We start from the raw sequence: 25,797 nt of genomic DNA, 5'->3' as shown, positions 1-25,797 counted from the left end.
CGTCGTATCTTTGTTTTGTATCCACAAAACAAGATACGACGGCATCTCTGGTCGATCCGACAGGCGTACATCTTAGTACGCCGTCGGATCTAAGATACAATTTTTCGGCGGCCGCTAGGTGGTGTTTCCATAGAATTCCGCGTTGAGTATGCAAATTAGCTAGTTACGGCTATCCACGAACGTACGTCCGGCCGGCACAATTTTTTTAAGTCGTTTGCGTTCGGCTTTTTCCGGCGTATAGTTAAAGCTACTGTTATGAGGCGTACTCAATGTTAAGTATGGCCGTCGTTCCCGCGTAGAAATGTGAAATTTTTACGTAGTTTGCGTAAGTCGTTCGCAAATAGGGATTTGTGTAGAATGACGTCACCGTCGTGAGCATTGGCTTGTTCCAGGTTCATTTCGAGCATGCACACTGGGATACCCCCACAGAAGGCGCATGTGCAGTTAAAAAAAACATTGTTTACGTCGGGTCACGACGTATTTACATAAAACACACCCCCATCACAGAGGTTTGAATGCCGCGCCATTACGCCGCCAAAGATACACTACGCCGCCGTAACTTACGGCGCAAATTCTTTGAGGATTCGAAAAAAAAAAAGTAAGTTACGGCGGCGTAGTGTATCTTAGATACGCTACGCCCGGCGCAATAATGCGCCGCTGTACGTGGATCTACCCCTGAGTCTGAAAAACAGGAAAGGTCCTTAAGTGGTTACAACTGACCATTAGTAGATGGTATAGTTAGTATAAAGTGCATTGCATTATAATCCCTCTATTATTTCCATTGTAGAAAAATAATAATTTTGCTTGGCGTATTCTACTTTTCATAAATCTGAAAATTATAAGTAGATGGTACCACCAAGAGTCACAAACCAGCTGACTTATCCTTCACGATCCCAAAAGTGTCATCTGTGTGTGATTAGACACCTTATTAATTTCAGAGTGGTTTTTGGATAGTTTTGTTATTTCAGACATAAGGAAATAGAGAAAAGGATCTAGGCAACTGTTCAAACTGCTGAAACACAATGCTACGAGATAGCTTCCATAAAGTTCATCCTTGTAATTGTAGTAATAATTGACCTGGTGAAGAATGAGAATGATATTACTGGGTGTAAAGCACAAGGCGAATATAAGCAGAAGCAGGATGGTTATTTTAAGGTACATGAATAGTTTTGGGTCTTGGGTCCCCAGAGTCCTTATGATGGAGAAGTAACAGAAAATTATCATGGTGAAAGGAACGAGATACCCAAACACAGCAAGTGATATAAAGTAATAGAACTGAAATTTGTCAGCAGAAGTTTTATATATGTCATTGCATGATATAAGCTGAAGTTCCTTCAAGTTATATGTCTGCTGCTTTGTGAAAAATGGCATCATGAACATAAGGACAGTAATCCACACGTAGCAACACAGGAAAATGGCGCAAGTCCGCTTAGGTAAACTCCGGTATATGAAGGGGTGGACAATGGCAACATAGCGGCTCACACTAATGCACATGAGAAGAAGAATTGAGCAATACATGTTCCCATAGAAGCATATAGTCACAACACGGCACATCGCCTCACCGAATATCCAGTTGTTCCCATTTAGGTGATATGCCGCTTTAAAGGGCAGCATGAGGCAGAAAAGTAAATCGGATATGGCCAAGTTGGTGTAAAATATTGCGGTGCACACAGTTCTGGTCTTTGAAAACAGCATCCATAAGATGAGTGTGTTAGCAGGAATACCAATAAGTATGACTATGATGTATATGGATGGTATCAGCTTTGTACTTGTAGAGCTTCTTAAATATTTCAAAGTTGAATTGTTGACAATTGTCTGCTTCTCTGACGCAGCTTTCTGGCCATTGGATGTTGTTGGCTGCTCTTGATCATCGGTAATATCAGGAAATGGTTCGAAAGGTTGGAAAAAACTTGCTCGAAAAGTCCTTATTATTGCTTTGCCTGTCTCATTCTCTGAAACGTTTGAAGAATTGTCTAAAAGAGATTAAAGATTCAAATATTAATAGTAGTAATATTATCATTGTTTAAATATTCTTCGACTTAATCTTCTAAATATTTATGTAGACAACAGTTGTGCAGTGTGACAAAAGATGTTAATTTCTTCTTACATTATACGCTGTGATATATTGTCCTGGATATTTTATATATAGGCAACTCTTATCCTCATATTGATTAGTGGTTTCAACTTAATAACTACTGCAGTAGGGAACAGACTCAAAACATACACTCAGCATCATTCCATATAACTGTTCTGCTTTATTTTGACGCAATTTAAAGCGGTTGTAAACCAGCATATCATTTTTTTTTTTACACCTGCAAGGCAAAAGCCATAATGAGCTAGTATGCACCGCATATTAGCTCATTATGAAATACTTACCTCGGAACGAGGTAGGGAACTTACCTGGTCCACGCCGAGCCGAGCGTGTCTACCGGGTATCGCCGCTCCAGCGCTGTGATTGGCTGGAGCGGCGATGACGTCACTCCCGCGCATGCGCGCGGGGGATTTCCTTTCCGGCATGGGTCGGCGGGGCCGGCCCTTCAGCCGAGGATCCCCCCTGCGCATGCGCCGCTGCAATCAGCGGTGCATTGCGAGAGGAATATCTCCTAAACCGTACAGGTTTAGGAGATATTCTTTATACCTACAGGTAAGCCTTATTATAGACTTAAATTGAAGAAAAAACTGCGCTGATATAAAAATAAGTAACAAGCTGCTACATACAAACAAACAAAGCCAGCAAAATAATAAACAAAAAATGTAGCGCTAACAAACTCAAAATTATATAGTACCAAGTGAGGTAACAACTCTCATAGTGTAAGAGCATAAAAATAAACAATTAGCATGGATGAAAGTGACTAAAACAATGCTCAATGTAAAACAAAAAATGAATAAAGTCTATGTTTAAAGATAAGTAGACATCAGATGGAATAATTGATGCAGGAAAACAGGTGGGCTGCAATCCAGTGATTAAGATGCAACAGGTGTACAAGTTGTCTGTAGAACCCCGTGAAGATCACAATCACATCAAAGTATGAAATAGGTAAAACACTCTTACCAGATGGTGTTGGACTCTACTACCTTATAGCAAAGAGTCAGCCAAACGTTGTGGTCTTTAAGAGCCGGGACCACTAGAAACCGGACTTGGATCATATGCAGGGCTGGAACTCCAATGGAATGGACAACAGGAACCCGCAGTACTTGAATGGTGTATTTGCGTCAATGCCACAGGCTCTGAATAGGATCTTTGGACCATCAATCAGGAGATGCAGGCAGAGGACGTGGCTAGAGCTCACAATGAAGCCATGCGGTGAATGATATGAAAATGGGAAAGAAAAAGGAACTCCAATGGTGCAGGTCAATAAAAACCAATAGGTTTATTTGTAAAAGTCATAAAAATGACAAGGATAAAAGTGATCACGTACAGGGGTAGCAATGTGGGGTGCTCGATGGCAATACCCGACGCGTTTCGGCTCAGTAAGCCTTCAACAGGGGCATAAAGATGCACCCCCACATTGCTTGCTTAAATACACATAGTGGTTACAGGGCCCTCCCCCAACAGGGTGGTGCCATAAAACAGGATATGATGTAACAAGTATGCGTTGTAACAAACATATAAATAAATAAATAAAAAACACAATAGATCTCCAATCTAATATGCATAAAATACCGATATCACATGCATCAAATACAGTAAATCTCAACAAAATGCATATGTCATATTAATCAGAGCTAGTATTCTGCAACACTTTATAGTTCAGCAAAAAACATAATTTATACTGTGTCACCAAACAAGGAACTCTCTAATTAATGTCTATGGGAACACTATACCACCACGGTATATTCGTTGCATACTATGACATGATGTAGCTTAGAATGATATACAACATTTTAAAAAACAGCGGAACTAGACATAGCTCATAGTTGTGTCACCAGACAGGGAAACTTCCTGAATGTTGTGTATGGGGACACTGCACTACCATGTTAAATTGTGGCCTTTACATAATCGATGTAGTGAAAAAAACGGGCCATCAGCAACCTGTCATCAGTAGGTGACAGTGCTGTTATATAAAAAACTAGAGTCCCCCATGGATGGTTGGATAAATGGGGAACAACCCCGCAATGACTCCGATCGGTGCAGCGCTGGTATATACAAACCGCGCAAGCACCAATCGGACGTGCCAAAAGGCGTGGCCAAAAGCCGCGCCGGCCAATCGGCAGATGCCTCCCGATAGCCTATCAGACGCGAGAGAATACGCGTACCAATAGGGCATCGGGGGGCGTGCCCTGTAGTCAGTGTCTGACAGAGAGCTAGGGACCCAACCATACCGACCGGAGGGCAGGAGTACATCGCGCAGCCGCAGCCACCAATCGGCGTACGCCGTGGGGCTGACAGCATATCGCGTGACGGATCACCGTCAACCAATCGGAGAAGCGATAATAGATACCACAAACTCACAAGCTATAGCAGCCTAGGGGCGTTGCACACACCGTGAGCAAACTCACAGTAAGACTCAAAGTGCCAAATGCTAAACAGATCAGACACTTAGATATATGTCTCTAAATTAAGGTGAGATATCAACCAATAGGGCGTGTAGGGAAATGCTCTGAATAAATTCCCATATGGAACGGGAAGTGTCAGAGAGTTATTTGCATACAGTGCAAAGGTGGCCCCGAATGTCCCGCCCAGACTGGGACATCGCAGGTCACCAAATGACACAGTATTAAATCAGAAAATTAATGATAGTAATCTTTGCGGCGGAGAGACAACATGGATAATAATTATCAACCACATTGAGTCTGCACTAGCAAATGTAATAAATGAATAGACCTGAACTCAACAAAAAACTAAAATATAAAAAATATATATATGTAACTCTCTCCATGAATCTGTAACAGATGGAAATAGACGTGGAAAAGAGTATTATATATACCACATATGGGGTGATATAGAAAAATATTTAAGGAATATCAATAGTTCTCGTGTCCATTCTATATAAGAATATTTTTTGAACATTTTTGATATTCCTTAAATATTTTTCTATATCACCCCATATGTGGTATATATAATACTCTTTTCCACGTCTATTTCCATCTGTTACAGATTCATGGAGAGAGTTACATATATATATTTTTTATATTTTAGTTTTTTGTTGAGTTCAGGTCTATTCATTTATTACATTTGCTAGTGCAGACTCAATGTGGTTGATAATTATTATCCATGTTGTCTCTCCGCCGCAAAGATTACTATCATTAATTTTCTGATTTAATACTGTGTCATTTGGTGACCTGCGATGTCCCAGTCTGGGCGGGACATTCGGGGCCACCTTTGCACTGTATGCAAATAACTCTCTGACACTTCCCGTTCCATATGGGAATTTATTCAGAGCATTTCCCTACACGCCCTATTGGTTGATATCTCACCTTAATTTAGAGACATATATCTAAGTGTCTGATCTGTTTAGCATTTGGCACTTTGAGTCTTACTGTGAGTTTGCTCACGGTGTGTGCAACGCCCCTAGGCTGCTATAGCTTGTGAGTTTGTGGTATCTATTATCGCTTCTCCGATTGGTTGACGGTGATCCGTCACGCGATATGCTGTCAGCCCCACGGCGTACGCCGATTGGTGGCTGCGGCTGCGCGATGTACTCCTGCCCTCCGGTCGGTATGGTTGGGTCCCTAGCTCTCTGTCAGACACTGACTACAGGGCACGCCCCCCGATGCCCTATTGGTACGCGTATTCTCTCGCGTCTGATAGGCTATCGGGAGGCATCTGCCGATTGGCCGGCGCGGCTTTTGGCCACGCCTTTTGGCACGTCCGATTGGTGCTTGCGCGGTTTGTATATACCAGCGCTGCACCGATCGGAGTCATTGCGGGGTTGTTCCCCATTTATCCAACCATCCATGGGGGACTCTAGTTTTTTATATAACAGCACTGTCACCTACTGATGACAGGTTGCTGATGGCCCGTTTTTTTCACTACATCGATTATGTAAAGGCCACAATTTAACATGGTAGTGCAGTGTCCCCATACACAACATTCAGGAAGTTTCCCTGTCTGGTGACACAACTATGAGCTATGTCTAGTTCCGCTGTTTTTTAAAATGTTGTATATCATTCTAAGCTACATCATGTCATAGTATGCAACGAATATACCGTGGTGGTATAGTGTTCCCATAGACATTAATTAGAGAGTTCCTTGTTTGGTGACACAGTATAAATTATGTTTTTTGCTGAACTATAAAGTGTTGCAGAATACTAGCTCTGATTAATATGACATATGCATTTTGTTGAGATTTACTGTATTTGATGCATGTGATATCGGTATTTTATGCATATTAGATTGGAGATCTATTGTGTTTTTTATTTATTTATTTATATGTTTGTTACAACGCATACTTGTTACATCATATCCTGTTTTATGGCACCACCCTGTTGGGGGAGGGCCCTGTAACCACTATGTGTATTTAAGCAAGCAATGTGGGGGTGCATCTTTATGCCCCTGTTGAAGGCTTACTGAGCCGAAACGCGTCGGGTATTGCCATCGAGCACCCCACATTGCTACCCCTGTACGTGATCACTTTTATCCTTGTCATTTTTATGACTTTTACAAATAAACCTATTGGTTTTTATTGACCTGCACCATTGGAGTTCCTTTTTCTTTCCCATTTTCATATCATTCACCGCATGGCTTCATTGTGAGCTCTAGCCACGTCCTCTGCCTGCATCTCCTGATTGATGGTCCAAAGATCCTATTCAGAGCCTGTGGCATTGACGCAAATACACCATTCAAGTACTGCGGGTTCCTGTTGTCCATTCCATTGGAGTTCCAGCCCTGCATATGATCCAAGTCCGGTTTCTAGTGGTCCCGGCTCTTAAAGACCACAACGTTTGGCTGACTCTTTGCTATAAGGTAGTAGAGTCCAACACCATCTGGTAAGAGTGTTTTACCTATTTCATACTTTGATGTGATTGTGATCTTCACGGGGTTCTACAGACAACTTGTACACCTGTTGCATCTTAATCACTGGATTGCAGCCCACCTGTTTTCCTGCATCAATTATTCCATCTGATGTCTACTTATCTTTAAACATAGACTTTATTCATTTTTTGTTTTACATTGAGCATTGTTTTAGTCACTTTCATCCATGCTAATTGTTTATTTTTATGCTCTTACACTATGAGAGTTGTTACCTCACTTGGTACTATATAATTTTGAGTTTGTTAGCGCTACATTTTTTGTTTATTATTATAGACTTACCTGTAGGTACAACCACTTTAAGGTTTTTATACACATGATTACGTAGGTATCACATTAATTTTGAATATGGAAAATAGAGGGCGCTAGACCACACAGTGATAAATCAATAAATCATTAATATAAGTGATCATAATAAAAACTAAAATAAATAATACAAATATATTCCAATACTGTAGTGTCTCTGTGTCATGAGCAACTCAATGACATCAAGTCCCAATAATAAATAGGTGAAGTGTCACAAATAGATGATAATAAATCTTCTTAATTTGATGTATCTTGCTTATGTGAAAGTAAAATGCCACCACCAAACTTCAATCTTCTTTAACACCCAAAGATGTGCTGATGAAAAATGGATGTGCTTACCAGATTGAATGGACTACTTTAATTAAAAAGTTAGTCATAAAAGCTTATCCAGGATTGTGCCTGCACACATGCCAACAGGAAAGATTGATGTATGCCTCATCACCAGGAGTTCCAAACAAGGATATGTAAAAAATCAATGGAGAAGCCAATAGCGTGATACTGCTTTAATAAACAACTATTTAAAAACAAAGGAAAAGCCAAATTGGCCTCTTACTGTATTGGTGCCTACCCGGCACTGGGGCTGCAGACGTTTCACCGCCTAATTGCGGTACAAGTGTTTGGGTCGTCCGGGATCTCTGCTACCGCCGTAGCACAGCCTCGCGTTCCCAGCTGTCAGCTCCACGAGTCGGGGGGCACGTCACGTGACCGGGTAACCGCCTCCGACGCTTAATTTTTTTACCAGTTTAGAGTTACAGAGAAGGTCTTGTGCTAGAATTATTTTTCTCGCTCTAACGTTTGTGGTGATACCTCACGCATGTGGTTTAAACACCATTTACATATTCTGGCGTGAACTGCATATGCGTTTGCTTCTGTGTACGAGCACGAGGGATTGTGGGCACTTTAAAAAAAAAATGTATTGTTTATTTTATTTTTACACTTTCTCTTTTTTATTTTTGTATCACTTTTACTCCTAATACAAGGAATGTAAACATCCCTTGTAATAGGAATAGGGCATGACAGGTCCTCTTTACAGAGAGATCTGGGGTCTATAAGTCCCCACATCTCTCCTCTATGCTGGAAAGTTTGTGATAAAAATCGATCTCGATTTCCGGCTAAAAAAACGACAGTATTTACATCTGCTGGTGCAGGAAGTGAGATCATGTCACTTTTAGCCTCTGAGGGTCATAGAGAAGGCCATCTGGTCCACAGCCAACTTTATAGTAAACTTCTGCCGCTGGCTGATTCATTCTCCGGCTCCCCGATCTCACAGGTGATTCGGGAGAAGCACCCCCTCCCACCGCCTGTAAAAGCAATCAAGCAGCTAAACGGTCGCTAGGATGGCTTTTACATTGCAGGGAATAGTCTGATAAAAAAAAGAAGATATCTGTGTGATGCCTGCAGCTGCAGGCATCATTCAGATAACACCACTTAGTCTAGAATATAAAGAAAACCCAATCCAAGGAATGAGCAAAAGTCGGACTTTGAGGCAAGCGGAAGTATATAAAAAATATTATTTATTACAAAAATGAAAAAATATTTTACACAATAGCAATGATATATTAGAGAATGAATAAATACAATTACAGTAAAACCATACAGATTAGAAATTCATGAGTGGTGATAAATCCTTTGAAGTCGCCTACGCGTTTCGCCGTGGGGCTTCTTCAGGACGAGACAAACAGGATTTTTAGCTAATATGTAGATATTGTTTCATAATCTGATGCATCGCGGTAGGTGCATCCATCCAAAAAACTCCGAGCATATAGGGAGTATGCACAGATATTGTGGAATTGTTTAAGTAGCACATTAGTGGTACAGAAATTGGTCATCAGTGGTCCAAGCTTAATGCATCTATGATGGTAAAATCATGATGTCAAAAATTGAAGGGGTATATACCACGATAACGAAAAACGAACAACAAAACCCCTTAATGGTCCTATAGGGGGTTTGAAACTGGGGCAAATAAACGCTTAGAGGCAATCATGCATACAGGTATCCAACAGTAGTTCAGGTGTATAGCATGTCCAATTATGTAGAGACCATCTAGTCAGGTGCGTGGTCCATGTATGCCCCAGGGTCAGAGCCTATGCTGATAAAAAAAAAGAAGATATCTGTGTGATGCCTGCAGCTGCAGGCATCATTCAGATAACACCACTTAGTCTAGGACGTCATATGACATCCAGCTAAGGATAAGTGGTTAAATAATTGTTAAAGAGTAACTCCACTTTTGTTGAGAAAAAACATTCCCCTCTGGGTAATCACTATACATTCCAAGAATTTTAACAAAGTTTGTTGCAGATTCCTACCTTTTGTTATTCTGAAGAAATCCCTGTGTGTTTGTCTGTGCCCATGTGGCAAAGTGAATCTAACGGGAGTGGTTTCATAATTATCAATCAGCTGCTGCACCTGCAGGGCACTAAAAGCTGCTGGGCCTGCATCCCTTTAGTCATGTTTACCTACTGGGAGTATCTCACCAAAAATGAAATTTTTGTTGCAGGGATGCCTGAAATTTCAGTACAGACTCCTGGGAAAATTGTTACGCCAATCACACAAGCAGGAAATTATGTTTCATTGCATTTTACAGAAAATTACAGAGCTGCAGATTGAAAAGGAAAGATAGTTTTTAATAAAATTAAATTACAATATGACTTATGTCGCAATTGCATATGCTATAATATTTTTTTCCCCACGAAAGTGGAGTTATCCTTTCATTTTGATTAACAGTGTGAACACTTTCACACAGTGCTTAATTTTCTGATAAATTAGATTATTTACATATTTTTGTTGGCACAAAAAATATGACTTTAGTTTTAAAAGAGAAGTATGGGTTTGTTTTTTTTCAAACTTACCTAGGTGGATGCAGCATCGGTCTAATGCTGCATCTGTCTCCCGGCGCCTCTATACTGAGAACCAATCGATCGAACATCGCTGATCACTCGGTTCTCACAGCTCCCCGAGCAGAGCTGCTGACTGTCAATCAGCATCTCTTCTCTCTGCTCCTCCTCGCTCACTGGAGCGCTGAGCTGTAGAGGGGTGGGGAGCGACCATCTCTGGCTCTCAGCAGCTCGCTGAGAGCCTGAGACGGGTGTCAGTCCAGGCACCTGGTGGATCCAGACTTCCATTGTCGTTCTGACGCGGTGCCTGGACTGATTCCGCTGGACTGCTAAAAATGGGTCAAAGGAGTGCAAAACGAATTGCACTCCTGTGACCCATAGGAGAAGCCCAGCCAAACGAGCTTAGGCCGGAATTCTCCATAACTAAGACTCCAACTTGAAAGGCTTGCTTATCTAGTTTTATGATATCATGTAACCTTATACCATGGAACAACTACAGATTGCCAAACCCTTTCCTACGTCTGTAGACATTACACATAAGTACATACGTAAAAGGTCTCCATACTTACTGATCACACAGAATGTAGACTCTGAGAAAAGAATCAGAACTAGAAGGGTCTTCATTTTCAGGCTGTGGGTTCAGTTCATGCTATGTGTAGTCATTGTTCTGCTCCTAATAGCAGGCACTGCTGCTTCTTCGATGGCTCCATGACAAATGTGTGGTCACATACAAGGGCAGGAGCTCCTGGGCTCAGTAACTCCTTTCCTCCTCCTTTCAGAAAATGACGCAGTGTACATGACTGGGCAAGGCTGCTGGAATGAGGAAACTTTTCACAAATACTTCTTAACTCTTCAAAGTGATACGAATACTATGAGGATTGCATAGTTCCATAAAGGGCAGAGTATGGGGCAAAATTTAGGGCATAACTTGAGGTTGGTTGTACACCAATAAGCAGATTCAGCTTTGATTTGGCTTTATTTCAGTCTCTGTATGTATGTGTAAGGACTACACCAGAATGTCTATGTTGCCTGATGGGGTTACACAGGTTGACCATTTTTTTTACAAAGATAAGCTGACAGTTCTCTGCATTTCTTGCAGATTTTAAAGTTGTGAAAGACATACAGCGAAAGGATGGCCAAACGTGTACAGAAAAGGAAAGAAAATGGTATCAGTGCATATAATAGAGCTTAAAGTGGAGGTTGACCCGAAAAGTTAATTAGAACATTAGATTGATGCTCATTTTGTCAAGGGGAATCGGGTGTTTTTATTAAAAACGAAGCAGTACTTACCGTTTTGGAGAGCGATCTTCTCCGCCGCTTCCGGGTATGGGCTGCGGGACTGGGCGTTCCTATTTGATTGACAGGCTTCCGACGGTCGCATACATCGCGTCACGAGTAGCCGAAAGTAGCCGAACGTCGGTGCACAGGCGCCGCATAGAGCCGCACCGATGTTCGGCTTCTTTCGGCTACTCGTGACGCGATGTATGCGACCGTCGGAAGCCTGTCAATCAAATAGGAACGCCCAGTCCCGAAGACCATACCCGGAAGCGGCGGAGAAGACCGCTCTCTAAAACCGTAAGTACAGCTTCGATTTAAAAAAAACTACCCGATTCCCCTTGACAAAATGAGCATCAATCTAATGTTAAAAAATTTTTTTCAGGTGAACTCCCGCTTTAATAACGATAATGACTATAACATACATCTTTTGCACTTTTTTTTTTCATTTGCGAAATAGGCAATATGGTTTATCTAATTGTATATATAAAAAGTGCCTTGCAGTGTCAGGGCATCTGTCCTTCATAAGACACAATTCTTTTTCATCAGACTTCCACTGCAACTGCATTCATGTCTGTTCATTTCCTTCCAAGAACGTTTGTGTCCTATATCGTAATGTTTATGAGTGAATCCATTTTTATTTTAGTGCAATCTCTGAAGAATCCAATGTGGAGAGAGAATAGCGAACTAGGTGAAAGAAATAAGATAAGTAGGAATAGAACAAGGCCCATATTATACAATGCTTTGTGACACTGCTTAAAGAGGATGTCCGCTGAAAAAAATAATATTAAAAGCCAGCAGCTACAAATACTGAAGCTGTTGACTTTTAATATTAGGACACTTACCTGTCCTGGAGTCTAGCACCGTCCGCAGCACTCTGCTGCTCCCCCCGCCATTCTTGGTGAGGGAACCAGGAAGTGAAGCGCTCCGGCTTCACTGCCCAGTTCCCTATGGCGCATGCGCGAGTTGCGCTGCGCCTGCTGATTGGCTCCCGCTGTGTACCGAGAGCCAAGTGTTCCCAGCACACAACGGGGGGGGGGGGGGGCGGGAGGTGACTTTCTGCCCGAGACTGTGTGGCCAGAAGTGGGTACAAATACCTGTCTTTAGACAGGTATCTGCAGCCCTCTCCACCCTGAAAGGGGTCATGTGACACCGGAGGGGGGAGGGTTCCGATCAGCGGGAGTTCCACTTTAGGGTGGAGCTCCGCTTTAAAAAAAAAAAAAAAAAAGGTAGAAATCCAAGACAGGGTTGAGGATAGGGTGCTTAACGGTAATAGGGGAATGAAGCTGGGGATGTGCGGAAGGTCCCCATCACCCCCTTACAGGGTGATAGGAATGAATCAAGTGTTGGGTGCAAAAGAATTATTAAAGGTGGTAATTAATGTGGCATTACGGACAGAGACATTAAAGCGGAGCTCCACCCAAAAGTGGAAGTTCCACTTGTTTGCTTCCTCCTCCCCTGCCACATTTGGCACCTTTTAGGGGGGAGCAGCTACTCGCCCCCCGCTTCTAAGAGACCTCGCCCCTCCTCTTCTCCTTCCACGGCTGCCAGGCCTTTCAGAAAGCACAGTGCGCTCCGGGCATGCACAGCAGGGACCCAGCTTTCCCTTACGTGGAATAGTGATGGCAGCCACCAAGGGACGATTGAAAAATCTGCTGGAGTGCCAACATCGTGGGATCCCTGGACAGGTATAGTGTCCTAATAATAAAAGTCAGCAGCTACAGTATTTGCAGCTGCTGACTTTTAATTTTTTGGTGGTGGGTGGGGGGCTGGAGCTCCTCTTTAAGTCCAACATATTGTTGGTAAACTAAAGGCCCATACACACGATCGGATATTCCGGCAACACTTGTCCAACGGATGTGTTTTGTCAGATAATCCCACCGTCTGTATGCTCCATCGGACAATTGGACGAATTTACGACAACAAATGTTGGCTGTATCGCTCTCTCAAATTGTCCGACAACAAATGTGTTCCGTCGGATTATCCGATTGTGTGTATACAAATCCATCGGACTAAAATCCAAAGTACAAATGCATGCTCCGAGCCAATGCTAAACATCAGACAATAATAGTAGAAGTTGCCCAAAGGGTGGCGGTAAAGAGCTGAAAAACCATGTGGTTTGGTGAATGTTGGCTGAAAATGTTCTGCCATGTGTATGCAGAACAAGTTCACGGACAACGCCCTTCGGACAAAAATCCATGGATTTGTCCAATTGTGTGTTGGTGAGGAGGTGCAAGGTGAGGATGGTGATTTCCATTGAAGAACTAGCAGGACCTTAGCCAAGTTTATCAAGTGAGTTCAAGTGAAACTTTACCAATAACAACTTGATAAAAATAATATTTTTTAACCAGGAACATACCTTCCACCTTAATAATTATGCTACCAACATTAAGTCTGGTACACACTAAGGGCCAGATTCACAGAAGAAATACGCCGGAGTATCTACTGATACTCCGGCATATTTTCAAATTTGCCGCGTCGTATCTTAATTTGTGATTCACAAACAAGATACGACGGCATTTGGCTAAGATCCGACAGGCTTACGGCTTCGTACGCCTTCGGATCATAGGCTGCAATACTTCGGCCGCCGCTGGGTGGAGTTTGCGTCGTTTTCCAGCGTCGGGTATGCAAATTAGCTTTTACGGTAATCCACGAAGGTACTCACGTGCGTTACGTCGTCGCAAGTCGTTTTTTCCCGTCGCAAAGTTAAGCCTGCTTTTTCATGGCTTAACTTTAGACCAGCCATGTTAAAGTATGGCCGTCGTTCCCGCGTCAAATTTTAATATTTTTTTTGCGTAAGTACGTTACGCACTTCGCCATTCACAAACACGTCGGGGCGCCGTAATTTTGCGCAAAGCACGGCGGGAAATTTCCAAATGGAGCATGCACAGAATGTTCGCCCCATTTGAATTAGGCGGGCTTGCGCCGGACGGCTTTACGCTACGCCGCCGAAAGTTTACACGCAAGTGCTTGGTGAATCAGGCACTTGCGCTGAAAACTTGCGGCGGTGTAACGTAAAGATGATACGTTACGCCGCCGTATTTGTACATGAATCTGGCCCTAATAGTTTTTTGGGTTGAATTAAAAAAAAAAAAAAAACGTACTGCTCCAGTCAGAGCCGCTGTACTAACAGTCTCTGCTGCTCAGCTGTTGTATTCTGATAGGGGGACAGCCATTGGCTGAGAGCACTGATCAGGAGTCGGTCGGCTGTTGTTTTTTCAGCATGCTCGGCTGACATACACACGGGCCAAATGTCGGCTGTTTTTTATTGAACCAGTAGAGGTCTCCCGATATTCCACTTGTGTGTACTAATCATTGTCTGCTGTAAATTGCCTTCAGCATTGTTCGTGTTTTCTTGCTGAAGGCTGCCATTTTGCTGAAGCTCAGGGCCCTGAACAGCAGTAAATCTTTAGGCTGTCAGCAGATCAGCCTTCACATTTTCTGCACAGTGGCTAAAAATAGACAGCAACTGAGCATCCGCAGAGCAGCGTGAGACAGTGTAATACTGGATTTCAAACAGTATAGGCAGTTAGGTTTAATGTTTTACAGAGCTATACCTGCAAAAGGGGCCAGCCTGAAGTGATCTAGCAGGACTTTATTTTATGACTACAGTTCAACTTTAGGGATGGTTTATGTTTTTTCAAAGCAGTACTAGAGATATGTAGGAAAATGGGGGTGAAAGAGCCAATTCTAACCCAATGATCTAATTAACTACATTTCCAAGGTAGGTTCAAAAGGGTGATTTGGGGACATTCCCACAAAATGTGGATCAAAGTTCCTGTAGATAAAGCCTCATACACACAATCAAATGTTTCCGCGGATTTTTGTCTGAACATTATATTTTTTTCCTAGCACAACAGTTCCTGCATAATGATCAGTAAATATTTGCATATCCAATTCCAGCATTTGGCATACATGTATTCAGTATGTATGTCCTCAGGCACCGATTTTTATATTGTTACAGATCTGAGCGAAGTGCATTTTTGCACACCTGTGTGAATGTCTCTATTTAAAACAATGCAGATGCATTTTAGCACAACAGTTCCTGCATAATGATCAGTAAATATTTGCTTAAAACTGTCTTTTTTTTCCCCTCCAATAACAGCATCTGGCATAGTGTATACACCAAAAAAAAAAAAGAAGAGAGGTCATTTTAGGCTGTTAGTACATCAGGATTGATCAATTTTCAAATACACTATATTGCCAAAAGTATTGGGACATCTGCCCTTTACACGCACATGAACTTTATTGGCATCCCAGTCTTAGTCCGCAGGGTTCAATATTGAGTTGGCCCACCCTTTGCAGCTACAGTGGGGGGGAAGTATTTGATTTCCTGCTGATTTTGTACATTTGCCCACTGACAAAGAAATGGTCTATAATTTTAATAGTAGGTTTATTTATTTATTTTAACAGAAGGAATGTTTATTTTGATAATCAATCAGTTACATGTGAAACAGTTTGGTAGCTAAACAAAAATACAGTGAGCAATATGACAGCAGGAGAAAACATAAAGAACAAAAAGAATCATAGGCGAAACAAGAAGCCAAGCAGTATCAGGCTAACACAGTATACCAAGGTACATACCAGATTCACATGAAAAAGAGGGCAATATTTGGGCATACTATAAGTACCCAATCATTACAGATGATGCGCCTGACACGAGCAGTTAAACAAAAGAGGGAAAAATTAGAAACGGCTAAGGTTTAGCTTCAAAAATTAGTACTTGAAATCACCCTAACAAATGACAGGGGACAAGGAGAGGGGGAGAAGGGAATATATCTCCATTAGGTTCTACCATGGGGAAACCTAGAGGCCACCAGACCAGACCACAGGGGCATCCATTGCCTGGGATCACAACGTGAGATGTCTCGCCACCACCCACGCTGCCCAAATCTTGTGGAACTTCCCAGGGCAGTTACGTCCCATGTACGTCAATTTATATAGGGCAAAGCTGCGTTTACCAGGTTTTTCCAGACAGCAACCCGAGGAGGCTCCGTAGCCTTCCACTGGAGCAATATGGCCTTTCTGGCATAAAATGCAGCATAAAAGATAAACAGTTTCTTGTGCGTGGGCGTAGGCAAATTATCCGTGATACCTAGTAATAGGACCAAGGGGTCAAACCCGACAGATATCCCACTAATCGAATCTATGTCAGCAGCCACTGCCCTCCAGAACTCCTGCACCCGTGGACACAGCCAGACCATGTGGATATAATTACCAATCTCTCGCCTTCATTTGGGACATCGGTCATCTGAAGTATGATACATCACTGCCAGTCTTTGAGGTGTATAATACACCCTGTGAAGAAATTTAAGCTGTATAATTTTATCCCGCGCAGAGATCATAAGGGGAATAAACTGTTGCAGTCCCTCAGACCAGTCCTCCTCTTCCAGCGCCGGGAAGTCCCGATGCCAAGCCAAGAAGACCCTGGAAACTCCAGTGCCACCCGCACAGGTAAGGCAGAGATAGATGGGGGACAACGTCCTGTCCACAAAGCGGGACGTGAGCAGTCTCTCCACTGTGTGAGGCTTAACCTTGATAGACCCCGGAAATTGCGCCCTGAGGGCATGTCTCAGTTGCAGGAACCTAAAGTACATCCATGGAGGCAGCCCAAACTTACCCTTCAACGTGCCAAAGGAGAGCAGGCGTCCCCCAGGCATGACATCACTCAATGTTCGCACTCCATATCTGGCCCACAATTGCGGGTCAGGCACAGTCCTCAGTTGGGGCATGAAAGGGTTGCCCCACCGAGGAATGTGAGGAGAGAACGTCTGCGGCTCTCCCAGAAGCCTTGATACCTGCAGTGTAGTCCTCATAGGAGTGGTAATCTGTGCCCAGGACCTAGGCCCCCTGTAAACCAAGTTACTCAGCTCAGAGTACGACCCCAAGATAGCTGCTTCTAAATTGACCGAGGGGTTAGAATGATCCTGCGCAAACCACCATCGCACAGTGACCAAGACAGCAGCCCAATAATATTTCCTAAAATTGGGGAGAGCCAGACCACCCCCTGACAGAGAGAGCTGAAGCGTAGACCTGGCCACCCTAGGCACCGACCCCTGCCATATAAATTAAGTGACAATTTGGTCTAGTTTTGCAAAGAAAGAGGCAGGTATGAGGACAGAAGTGTTCCTAAAGACATACAAAAATTTCGGAAGAAAGGACATTTTTAGCAAATTGACCCTGCCCAGGGGTGAGTGGCAGAGACTTCCAGACTGAACTTCTCTGCACAAGTTTCTGAAGGACCGGGAGTACATTCGCTTCCATGTATTGCGGTAGGCGTCTATAAATCTGAATACTTAAGTATTTAAAACTATCGACTCACTGGAGAGGGGCAGGCAGATCACGGGGGGGGGGGGGGACACACAGCCCAGGGGAAATATGACCGACTTATACCAATTTATTAGAATCCCAGAGAATCTACCAAACACATCAATCCATTCTAGGGCCGCCAACAAAGATTGGTGGGGATCCTGAAGGTAGAGGAGGGTATCGTCAGCGTACAAAGACACCTCCCCAACTATGGGGTTAATCGGTATACCAGCAACCGCCGAGGAGGACCGAAGCAGCTCGATGGCAAGAGCAAATAAGGCCGGGGAGACTGGGCAGCCCTGCCGAGTGCCTCTGTGAATTGGGAATAGAGTAGAGAGGGCCACCCGTCCGAACCTGAGTTGTCGGGGCAGAATATAACATCCGAAGCCAGGATAGAAAGGTAGGACTGAGGCCCAATCTCTGGAGAACAGTCCACAAATATTCCCACTCCACCGAGTCAAAGGCCTTTTCAGCATCCAATGACACCATCACCTCCCCACCCACCCAAACCATTACCGTAAATAGCCTCCTCAAGTTAATATCGGTACCCTTACCTGGCATAAATCCTGTCTGATCCCTGTGCACCAAAGAAAGTATTACTGCATTAAGACGATTGGCCAGGATCATAGTGAGAATTTTAGCATCCACGTTTAATAACGAGATTGGCCTGTAAGATGGGCAAAGCTCAGGGTCCTTTCCTGGTTTGGGAATGACCACAATCACCACACGCATCATAGAAGGTGGGAGAGAAACCTCTCTAAGAGACGTTACCAGGACCCCCCTAAGTCTAACAGCCAATGAGGCACTATGCGTTTTAAAAAAACGCAGCTGGGAGGCCATCCTCCCCAAGGGTCTTACCAGCCTGCATAGACCCCACCGCAACCTGAACCTCCTTCAAAGTAATAGGGGCCTCCAGGGACAAGCATGCCTCCACCGATAGAGTGGGAAACTGAATACCATCAAGGAAGGAGTGGAGTTTTACCGGGGTATAATCAATTCTCAACAGCAGAGCGATACCGCTGTTTCATATAGCTTTTGAATGCCTCCCAGCGGGCAGATGTCTCCGTCCCAGCAGGGTCAGGAGTCCAGTACTCCGCATTGGCCGACTCCATCTCAGGTTCTACACGCTCGTCCGTCACCCAGTACCTGGACAAAACGCCAAAGGGATCTCCCCGTTGCCACCCCGGTCCGAAGCCTCAAGAGAATGGGTGCATGGTCTGAGATTCCCCTAGGGAGGGCAGACACCTTTTGAACCCTAGACAGGACAGGGCCACTGACATAGAAAAGGTCAATCCGTGACATAGCTGTGTACGTAGCAGAGCTACAAGTGTAACTCCTCACCCCAGGGTATTTCCACCTCCACACGTCCGTGAGGCCCATGTTCAGTGCCCAACGGGAGAGCGGAGAATCAGTAGCTGGATCCGGGGGTCAATTTATCTACATGTGGGGACAGCACCAAATTAAAGGCCCCAGCCCAGACCACCTCACTAACCGAGTGCGATGCAACTATCTGCATTATCTCTTTGAGAAGTCCAAGGGAGGCTGGGGGAGGGTTATATAGTCCCGCCAGCAGCATGGTAGGTTTATTTTAACCACTTAAGCCCCGACCAATATGCTGGCTAAAGACCCAAGGGGTTTTTACAGTTCGGGACTGCGTCGCTTTAACAGACAATTGCGCGGTCGTGCGACGTGGCTCCCAAACAAAATTGGCGTCCTTTTATCCCCACAAATAGAGCTTTCTTTTGGTGGTATTTGATCACCTCTGCGGTTTTTATTTTTTGCGCTATAAACAAAAATAGAGCGACAATTTAAAAAAAAAATGCAATATTTTTTACTTTTTGCTGTAATAAATATCCCCCAAAAACATATATAAAATTTTTTTTTTCCCTCAGTTTAGGCCGATACGTATTCTTCTACCTATTTTTGGTAAAAAAGAAAAAAAATCGCAATAATCGTTTATCGGTTGGTTTGCGCAAAATTTATAGCGTTTACAAAATGGGGGATAGTTTTTGCATTTTTATTTTTTTTTACTAGTAATGGCGGCGATCAGCGATTTTTTTCGTGACTGCGACATTATGGCGGACACTTCGGACAATTTTGACACATTTTTGGGACCATTGTCATTTTCACAGCAAAAAATGCATTTAAATTGCATTCTTTATTGTGAAAATGACAGTTGCAGTTTGGGAGTTAACCACAGGGGGCGCTGTAACATTTAGGGATCACCTAGTGTGTGTGTTTACTAGTGTAGGGGGGTGTGGCTGTAGGACTGACACCATCGATCGAGTCTTCCCTATAAAAGGGATCACTCGATCGATGCGCCGCCACAGTGAAGCACGGGGAAGCCGTGTTTACACACGGCTCTCCCCGTTCTTCAGCTCCTGGGAGCGATCGCGACTAAAAACAAATAGCCGCGCCGTCGTTCCGGATCACTCCCCGAGCGGACCCGACCTCCGCATGTACCGGGGGGGGGTCCCGATCGGACCGCCCACCCACGTCTAGCAGAGGATGTACAGGTATGTGGATGTGCCTGTCCGTGCCATTCTGCTGACGTAAATGTACATGAGGAGGTCGGGAACTGGTTAACAGTGACAGAATAACATTAAAAATATACAGAAAAACGCATTTCAAAAAAGTTATAAATTGATTTGCATTTTAATGAGTGACATAAGTATTTGACCCCTTCGCAAACCATGACTTAGTACTTGGTGGCAAAACCCTTGTTGGCAATCATAGAAGTCAGACATTTCTTGTATTTGGCCACCAAGTTTGTACACATCTCATGGGATTTTGTCCCAGTGCTCTTTGCAGATCCTCTCCAGGTAATTAAGGTTTCATGGCTGACGTATGGCAACTTGAACCTTCAGCTCCCTCCACATATTTCCTATGGGATTAAGGTCAGGAGACTGGCTGGGCCACACCAGGACCTTAATGTGCTTTTTCTTTGTTGCCTTTGCCATGTGTTTTGGGTCATTGTCATACTGGAATACCCATACCAGATTCTCACCCAAGAATTGATGGTACATGGCACTGTCCATCGTCCCTTTGATACAGTGAAGGTGCCTGTCCCCTTAGCAGAAAAACACCCCCAAAGCATAATGTTTCCACCTCCATGTTTGACAGTATTCTTGGGGTCATAAGCAGCATTCCTCCTCCAAACATGGGGAGTTGAGTTGATGTCAAAGCTCGATTTTGGTCTCATATGACCACAACACTTTCATGTAAAAGGCAGGCATCCCAATACTTTTGGCAATATAGTGTATTTGAAAAATTGATCAATCCTGATGTACTAATAGCATAAAATTACCCCTTTTTTTGGGTTGTGATCTGTGAATGGCTAAGCTAATCAGATGGAACAGGTAACCAGGTACCATGTGATTGCTGTGGGCCAATCACAGACCACAAAAGTAAGCAAACTGTCCATGAATGGAAAGCCATTCTTGATAGTTTGTGCACATAGCAATCAAATGACACCCAATTACTGGTAACTGTAATCCACTGTGTTCAGTGGCCACAGGAGGGGCATGCTCCTAACCCAGAGATTTAAATTTACGTGATTGTGCGTATATGTGCCACCTCGCCTCAGTATAAATACTGTGGTGAGTCAACAAGTTGTTAAAAAAAATAAATAAATGTATATGCATTTTTTTTACGGCCATGTGCATGGAGCCTTAAAGGGCAATAACCGTTGATATAACTACACATCAACCTCTTCCTCTCCTCATTAAGTCTGAGGCCCGTGTTCCCTACCACCTTGCTCCACTTTCTCTTGAACTTTACTGGATAACATTAACATATCAAACCGACAATGACAAATAAATAAAATAACACACACACTCAAACACAAAACTTTTTTATTTTGTGAATTCTTTGCCATCTAAATTTTTCTTAGCTCTTTAAATATAATATATACAACCCTGTATTATGATACCACTAATAGTAGAACTACTACTCCACTAATCGTTCCTCTTATTGAGAGCTTTATAACCAATCATTGTTGCTTGTTATATATAAAAAAAATAAAAAAAATTAAATTAAAACTAGCCATGCTTTCTTTACGGGACCCCCTCTCCTTTTATTTGTCCAGGGGCAGAGGAGTCATCTGTTCAAAGTGTCAACGACGCAGGCGCACCGAGCGTGTCGGTAGTGAAGGCGAGCGTGCAATTACTGACGGCTCCCGCCAATTACAGCGCCGGAGCCGTGATATGTGAAAGTGAGTCCTGGAGAGATGGCGCCAAGCACCGCTGCGGGGGCTTCGAACTCAGGTAAGTACTTCATAATGAGATAGTATGCTATGCATACTAGCTCATTATGCCTTTGTCTTGCAGGGTGCTTAAAGAAAAAAAAATAAGTTTACTTCCTCTTTAAGGGCCAGATCCACAAAAACCTGACGTAACTTAAAAAATCCCATTTAAGTTACACTGCCTTAAAGTTTCTACCTAAGTGCCTGATCCACAAAGCACTTATCTAGAAATTTCAGGCTGTGTAACTAAAATTCCGCCGGCGCAAGGCGTTCCTATTCAAATGGGGCGAGTCCCATTTAAATGAGGCGCGCTCCCGCGCCGGCCGTACTGCGCATGCGCGAAGTTACGTTACGCCGAGTTTTGAGGATCGCGACGGCTTAAAAAAGTTGCGTCGGGGAAAAAAAAAAAAAAATTACAGCGTCGCTCGGCATGCATTCCTGAGAGGGAGAACTCCATGCCAATTTTCAAAGAAAAAACCGGCATGGGTTCACCCCCCAGGAGCATACCAGGCCCTTAGGTCTGGTATGGGTTGTAAGGAGACCCCCCCCCCCCCCCCCTACGTCGAAAAATCGACGTAGGGGGTCCCCCTACAATCCAGACCCGTATCCAAAGCACGCTACCCGGCCGGTCAGGAATGGGGACGAGCGAGCGCCCCCCCCCCCCTCCTGAGCCGTGCCAGGCCGCATGCCCTCAACATGGGGGGGTTGGGTGCTCTGGGGCAGGGGGGCGCACTACGGGCCCCCCCACCCCAGAGCACCCTGTCCCCATGTTGATGAGGACAGGACCTCTTCCCGACAACCCTTGCCATTGGTTGTCGGGGTCTGCGGGCGGGGGCTTATCGGAATCTGGGAGTCCCCTCAAATAAGGGGGCCCCCAGATACCGGCCCCCCACCCTAAGTGAATGGATATGGGGTACATCGTACCCCTATCCATTCACCTGTAGGCAAAAAGTAAAAGTTAATAAACACACAACACAAGGCTTTTTAAAATATTTTATTATTCTGCTCCGGATGCCCCCCCTGTCTTCGTTATTAGCTCAATTACCAGGGGGGGGCTGCTGCTTCTTCCGCTCTCCGGGGGTCTTCCACTCTCCGGGGGTCTTCTCCGCTTTCCGGGGGGGGGCTTCTCCGGACTCCGGGGGGCTTCTTCCATCTTCTCCCCTCTTCCGCTGTTGACTCGGCGAACCCCGGTTCTTCTGCAGCTCTCCGGTGCCTTCTTCTTCAGCGCTGGCTGCCTGCTATGTTTGTGTGTTAGCTCAATTTCTAACAGGCAGCCAGCGCGGTCTTCTGTGGCGTCAGGGTCTTCTCTTCCTTTCTTCCGATGTTGCCTCGTCGCCTGTTGTCGCTGTAATGATGGAAGCGCGCCTTGCATCCCATTTATATAGGCATCACCGTCCCATCATGCTCCGGTAGGTACCCACGTGGTGGGTGCACGTGGGTAGGCACCCACCACGTGGGTACCTGCCGGAGCATGATGGGACGGTGATGCCTATATAAATGGGATGCAAGGCGCGCTTCCATCATTACAGCGACAACAGGCGACGAGGCAACATCGGAAGAAAGGAAGAGAAGACCCTGACGCCACAGAAGACCGCGCTGGCTGCCTGTTAGAAATTGAGCTAACACACAAACATAGCAGGCAGCCAGCGCTGAAGAAGGCACCGGAGAGCTGCAGAAGAACCGGGGTTCGCCGAGTCAACAGCGGAAGAGGGGAGAAGATGGAAGAAGCCCCCCCGGAGTCCGGAGAAGCCCCCCCCGGAGAGCGGAGAAGACCCCCGGAGAGTGGAAGACCCCCGGAGAGCGGAAGAAGAAGCCCCCCCTGGTAATAGAGCTAATAACGAAGACAGGGGGGGCATCCGGAGCAGAATAATAAAATATTTTAAAAAGCCTTGTGTTGTGTGTTTATTAACTTTTACTTTTTGCCTACAGGTGAATGGATAGGGGTACGATGTACCCCATATCCATTCACTTAGGGTGGGGGGCCGGTATCTGGGGGCCCCCTTATTTGAGGGGACTCCCAGATTCCGATAAGCCCCCGCCCGCAGACCCCGACAACCAATGGCAAGGGTTGTCGGGAAGAGGTCCTGTCCTCATCAACATGGGGACAGGGTGCTCTGGGGTGGGGGGGCCCGCAGTGCGCCCCCCTGCCCCAGAGCACCCATCCCCCCCATGTTGAGGGCATGCGGCCTGGCACGGCTCAGGAGGGGGGGGGGGCGCTCGCTCGTCCCCACTCCCATTCCTGACCGGCCGGGTAGCGTGCTTTGGATACGGGTCTGGTATGGATTGTAGGGGACCCCCTACGTCGATTTTTCGGCGTAGGGGGGGTCCCCTTACAACCCATACCAGACCTAAGGGCCTGGTATGCTCCTGGGGGGGAACCCATGCCGGTTTTGTTTTTACAAATTGCCGTGGAGTTCTCCCTCGGGAAAGCATACCAAATGCCGTCGCTGGAATGGGCTTTTGCAAGGTGTGACTAGTTTACACTTTGTAGAACCAGCCCTAATTTTACACTTGCAAAATAACACTTACGGCGCAAAAAGGAAGCTGGAAAGCTTTGTGGATCGCCTTAAGTGCTAATTTGCATACTAGAAACGGCATTTCGACTCGAAATGCCCCCAGCGGCAGATGCGGTACTGCATCCTAAGATTCGGCAGTGTAATTCAATTACACATGCCGGATCTTCTGCCTAACTTTGGAAAAAGCCTTTTGAGGATCGTTTCCAAAGTTACACACAGACTGAACAGCAGTTAAGTCGGAGTATCTCTTTTGTGGATCTGGCCCTAAGTGCCCAATAAAATTATATTTATTACATTTAACATACTACACTATTGGATGCCTCGTCTCTCCTTCCCCACCTGTATGTCTCATATATTGGAGCATATTGAGACAGGTTAGTGGAAGAAATTTGCGGCTTGCAGGAATAGCGGAGGGTAAGAGCTGGAGCTACCACAGAGCCGGAGAGATTTGAAGAGAGGGTTTGGTGACTATTTTGCTCGAGGTCATATTACATACATAATCAATCAATGTGAATTACCATATCCAATGAGGTGAGAGTTCAGGGAGACTAGTTTGTGGATTTTAAGCACCATTCACTCTATTTTGGAAATTGTCATTGGGATCCATCCATCCATCCATCCATCCATCCCCTGCACATTGCTGCTTATTTTTCAGCAAGGTCCTAGATCCATCAGTTTATTATTTCATTTAGACTATTCACTCACTAATTGTATTTATGGGAAGAACTTTTTCCAACATCTTTGGTGTTGTGGGACACTATGTAATGTTCATTTTATATACTTTTTGTTTAATCAATATTTCTTTATCAATTTCACTTTGATCAGACTCCCCCTCTCTAAGGGTTCCAGTGTTTATAGTGATATCACTTGTCAGCATAAGATTACTTTTTTGTATTTAAAGGAACACTAAAGGTTCGTTTTTTATTAGATCAATTGATTGCTGTAAGCTAGAGCATTTAAATATCACTTACCTAATTTTTCCTTTTGACCTCCAAAATACAGTAATCCAGGTCTGGAAATGCCATTTCCTGTCTCTCCTCTTGCTTTCCACCAGCATCTGAGCCGTTTTGCATGGTGGAAAGCAGAATGTGCTCACCCCCTCCCTATGACTACAGCCCTGCGTGAAGATGCTCTCTTATCCCTCACAGGCATGGAGGCTAAGCCTAATGGGAACTGTAGTTCCCATTAGGCCGTGATGTAGCAAGAATGAATGCACACCGCAAACCAGGAAGTCAGTGAGAATAACGATTCAGGAGTGCTGGAGGTGAATAAAACAGCAGGTATCAAACTAGTTATAATGCAAAACATTACTTTTTTACTTTATCAGCTACTGTCAGACTT

General features: G+C 44.5%; 1 protein-coding gene across 1 annotated transcript; it reads right to left on the bottom strand.

Moving 5' to 3' along the window:
* Positions 1 to 636: 636 nt before the first annotated feature.
* On the bottom strand, positions 637 to 10,904 carry LOC120929203 (proteinase-activated receptor 3-like). Its single transcript, XM_040340483.1, has 2 exons — positions 10,683 to 10,904; positions 637 to 1,973 (listed from the first exon to the last, which is right to left on the bottom strand). Exons 1-2 carry the CDS (start codon positions 10,735 to 10,737, stop codon positions 886 to 888), a joined length of 1,143 nt encoding a protein of 380 aa, XP_040196417.1. The 5' UTR covers positions 10,738 to 10,904; the 3' UTR covers positions 637 to 885.
* Positions 10,905 to 25,797: the final 14,893 nt, after the last annotated feature.

The sequence above is a fragment of the Rana temporaria genome, chromosome 1 (assembly GCF_905171775.1).
Source record: "Rana temporaria chromosome 1, aRanTem1.1, whole genome shotgun sequence".
In the NCBI taxonomy this organism is placed as follows: domain Eukaryota; kingdom Metazoa; phylum Chordata; class Amphibia; order Anura; family Ranidae; genus Rana; species Rana temporaria.
This window is presented reverse-complemented; position numbering and strand designations above follow the sequence as displayed.

What these genes read in the sequence shown, in the direction of transcription:
- LOC120929203 (XM_040340483.1), bottom strand. Translation starts at nt 10,737, where the DNA reads ATGAAGACCCTTCTAGTTCTGATTCTTTTCTCAGAGTCTACATTCTGT. An exon ending in GTCTACATTCTGTGTGATCA is followed by an intron (nt 1,974 to 10,682) that starts GTAAGTATGGAG and finishes AATCTCTTTTAG; the next exon opens with ACAATTCTTCAAACGTTTCA.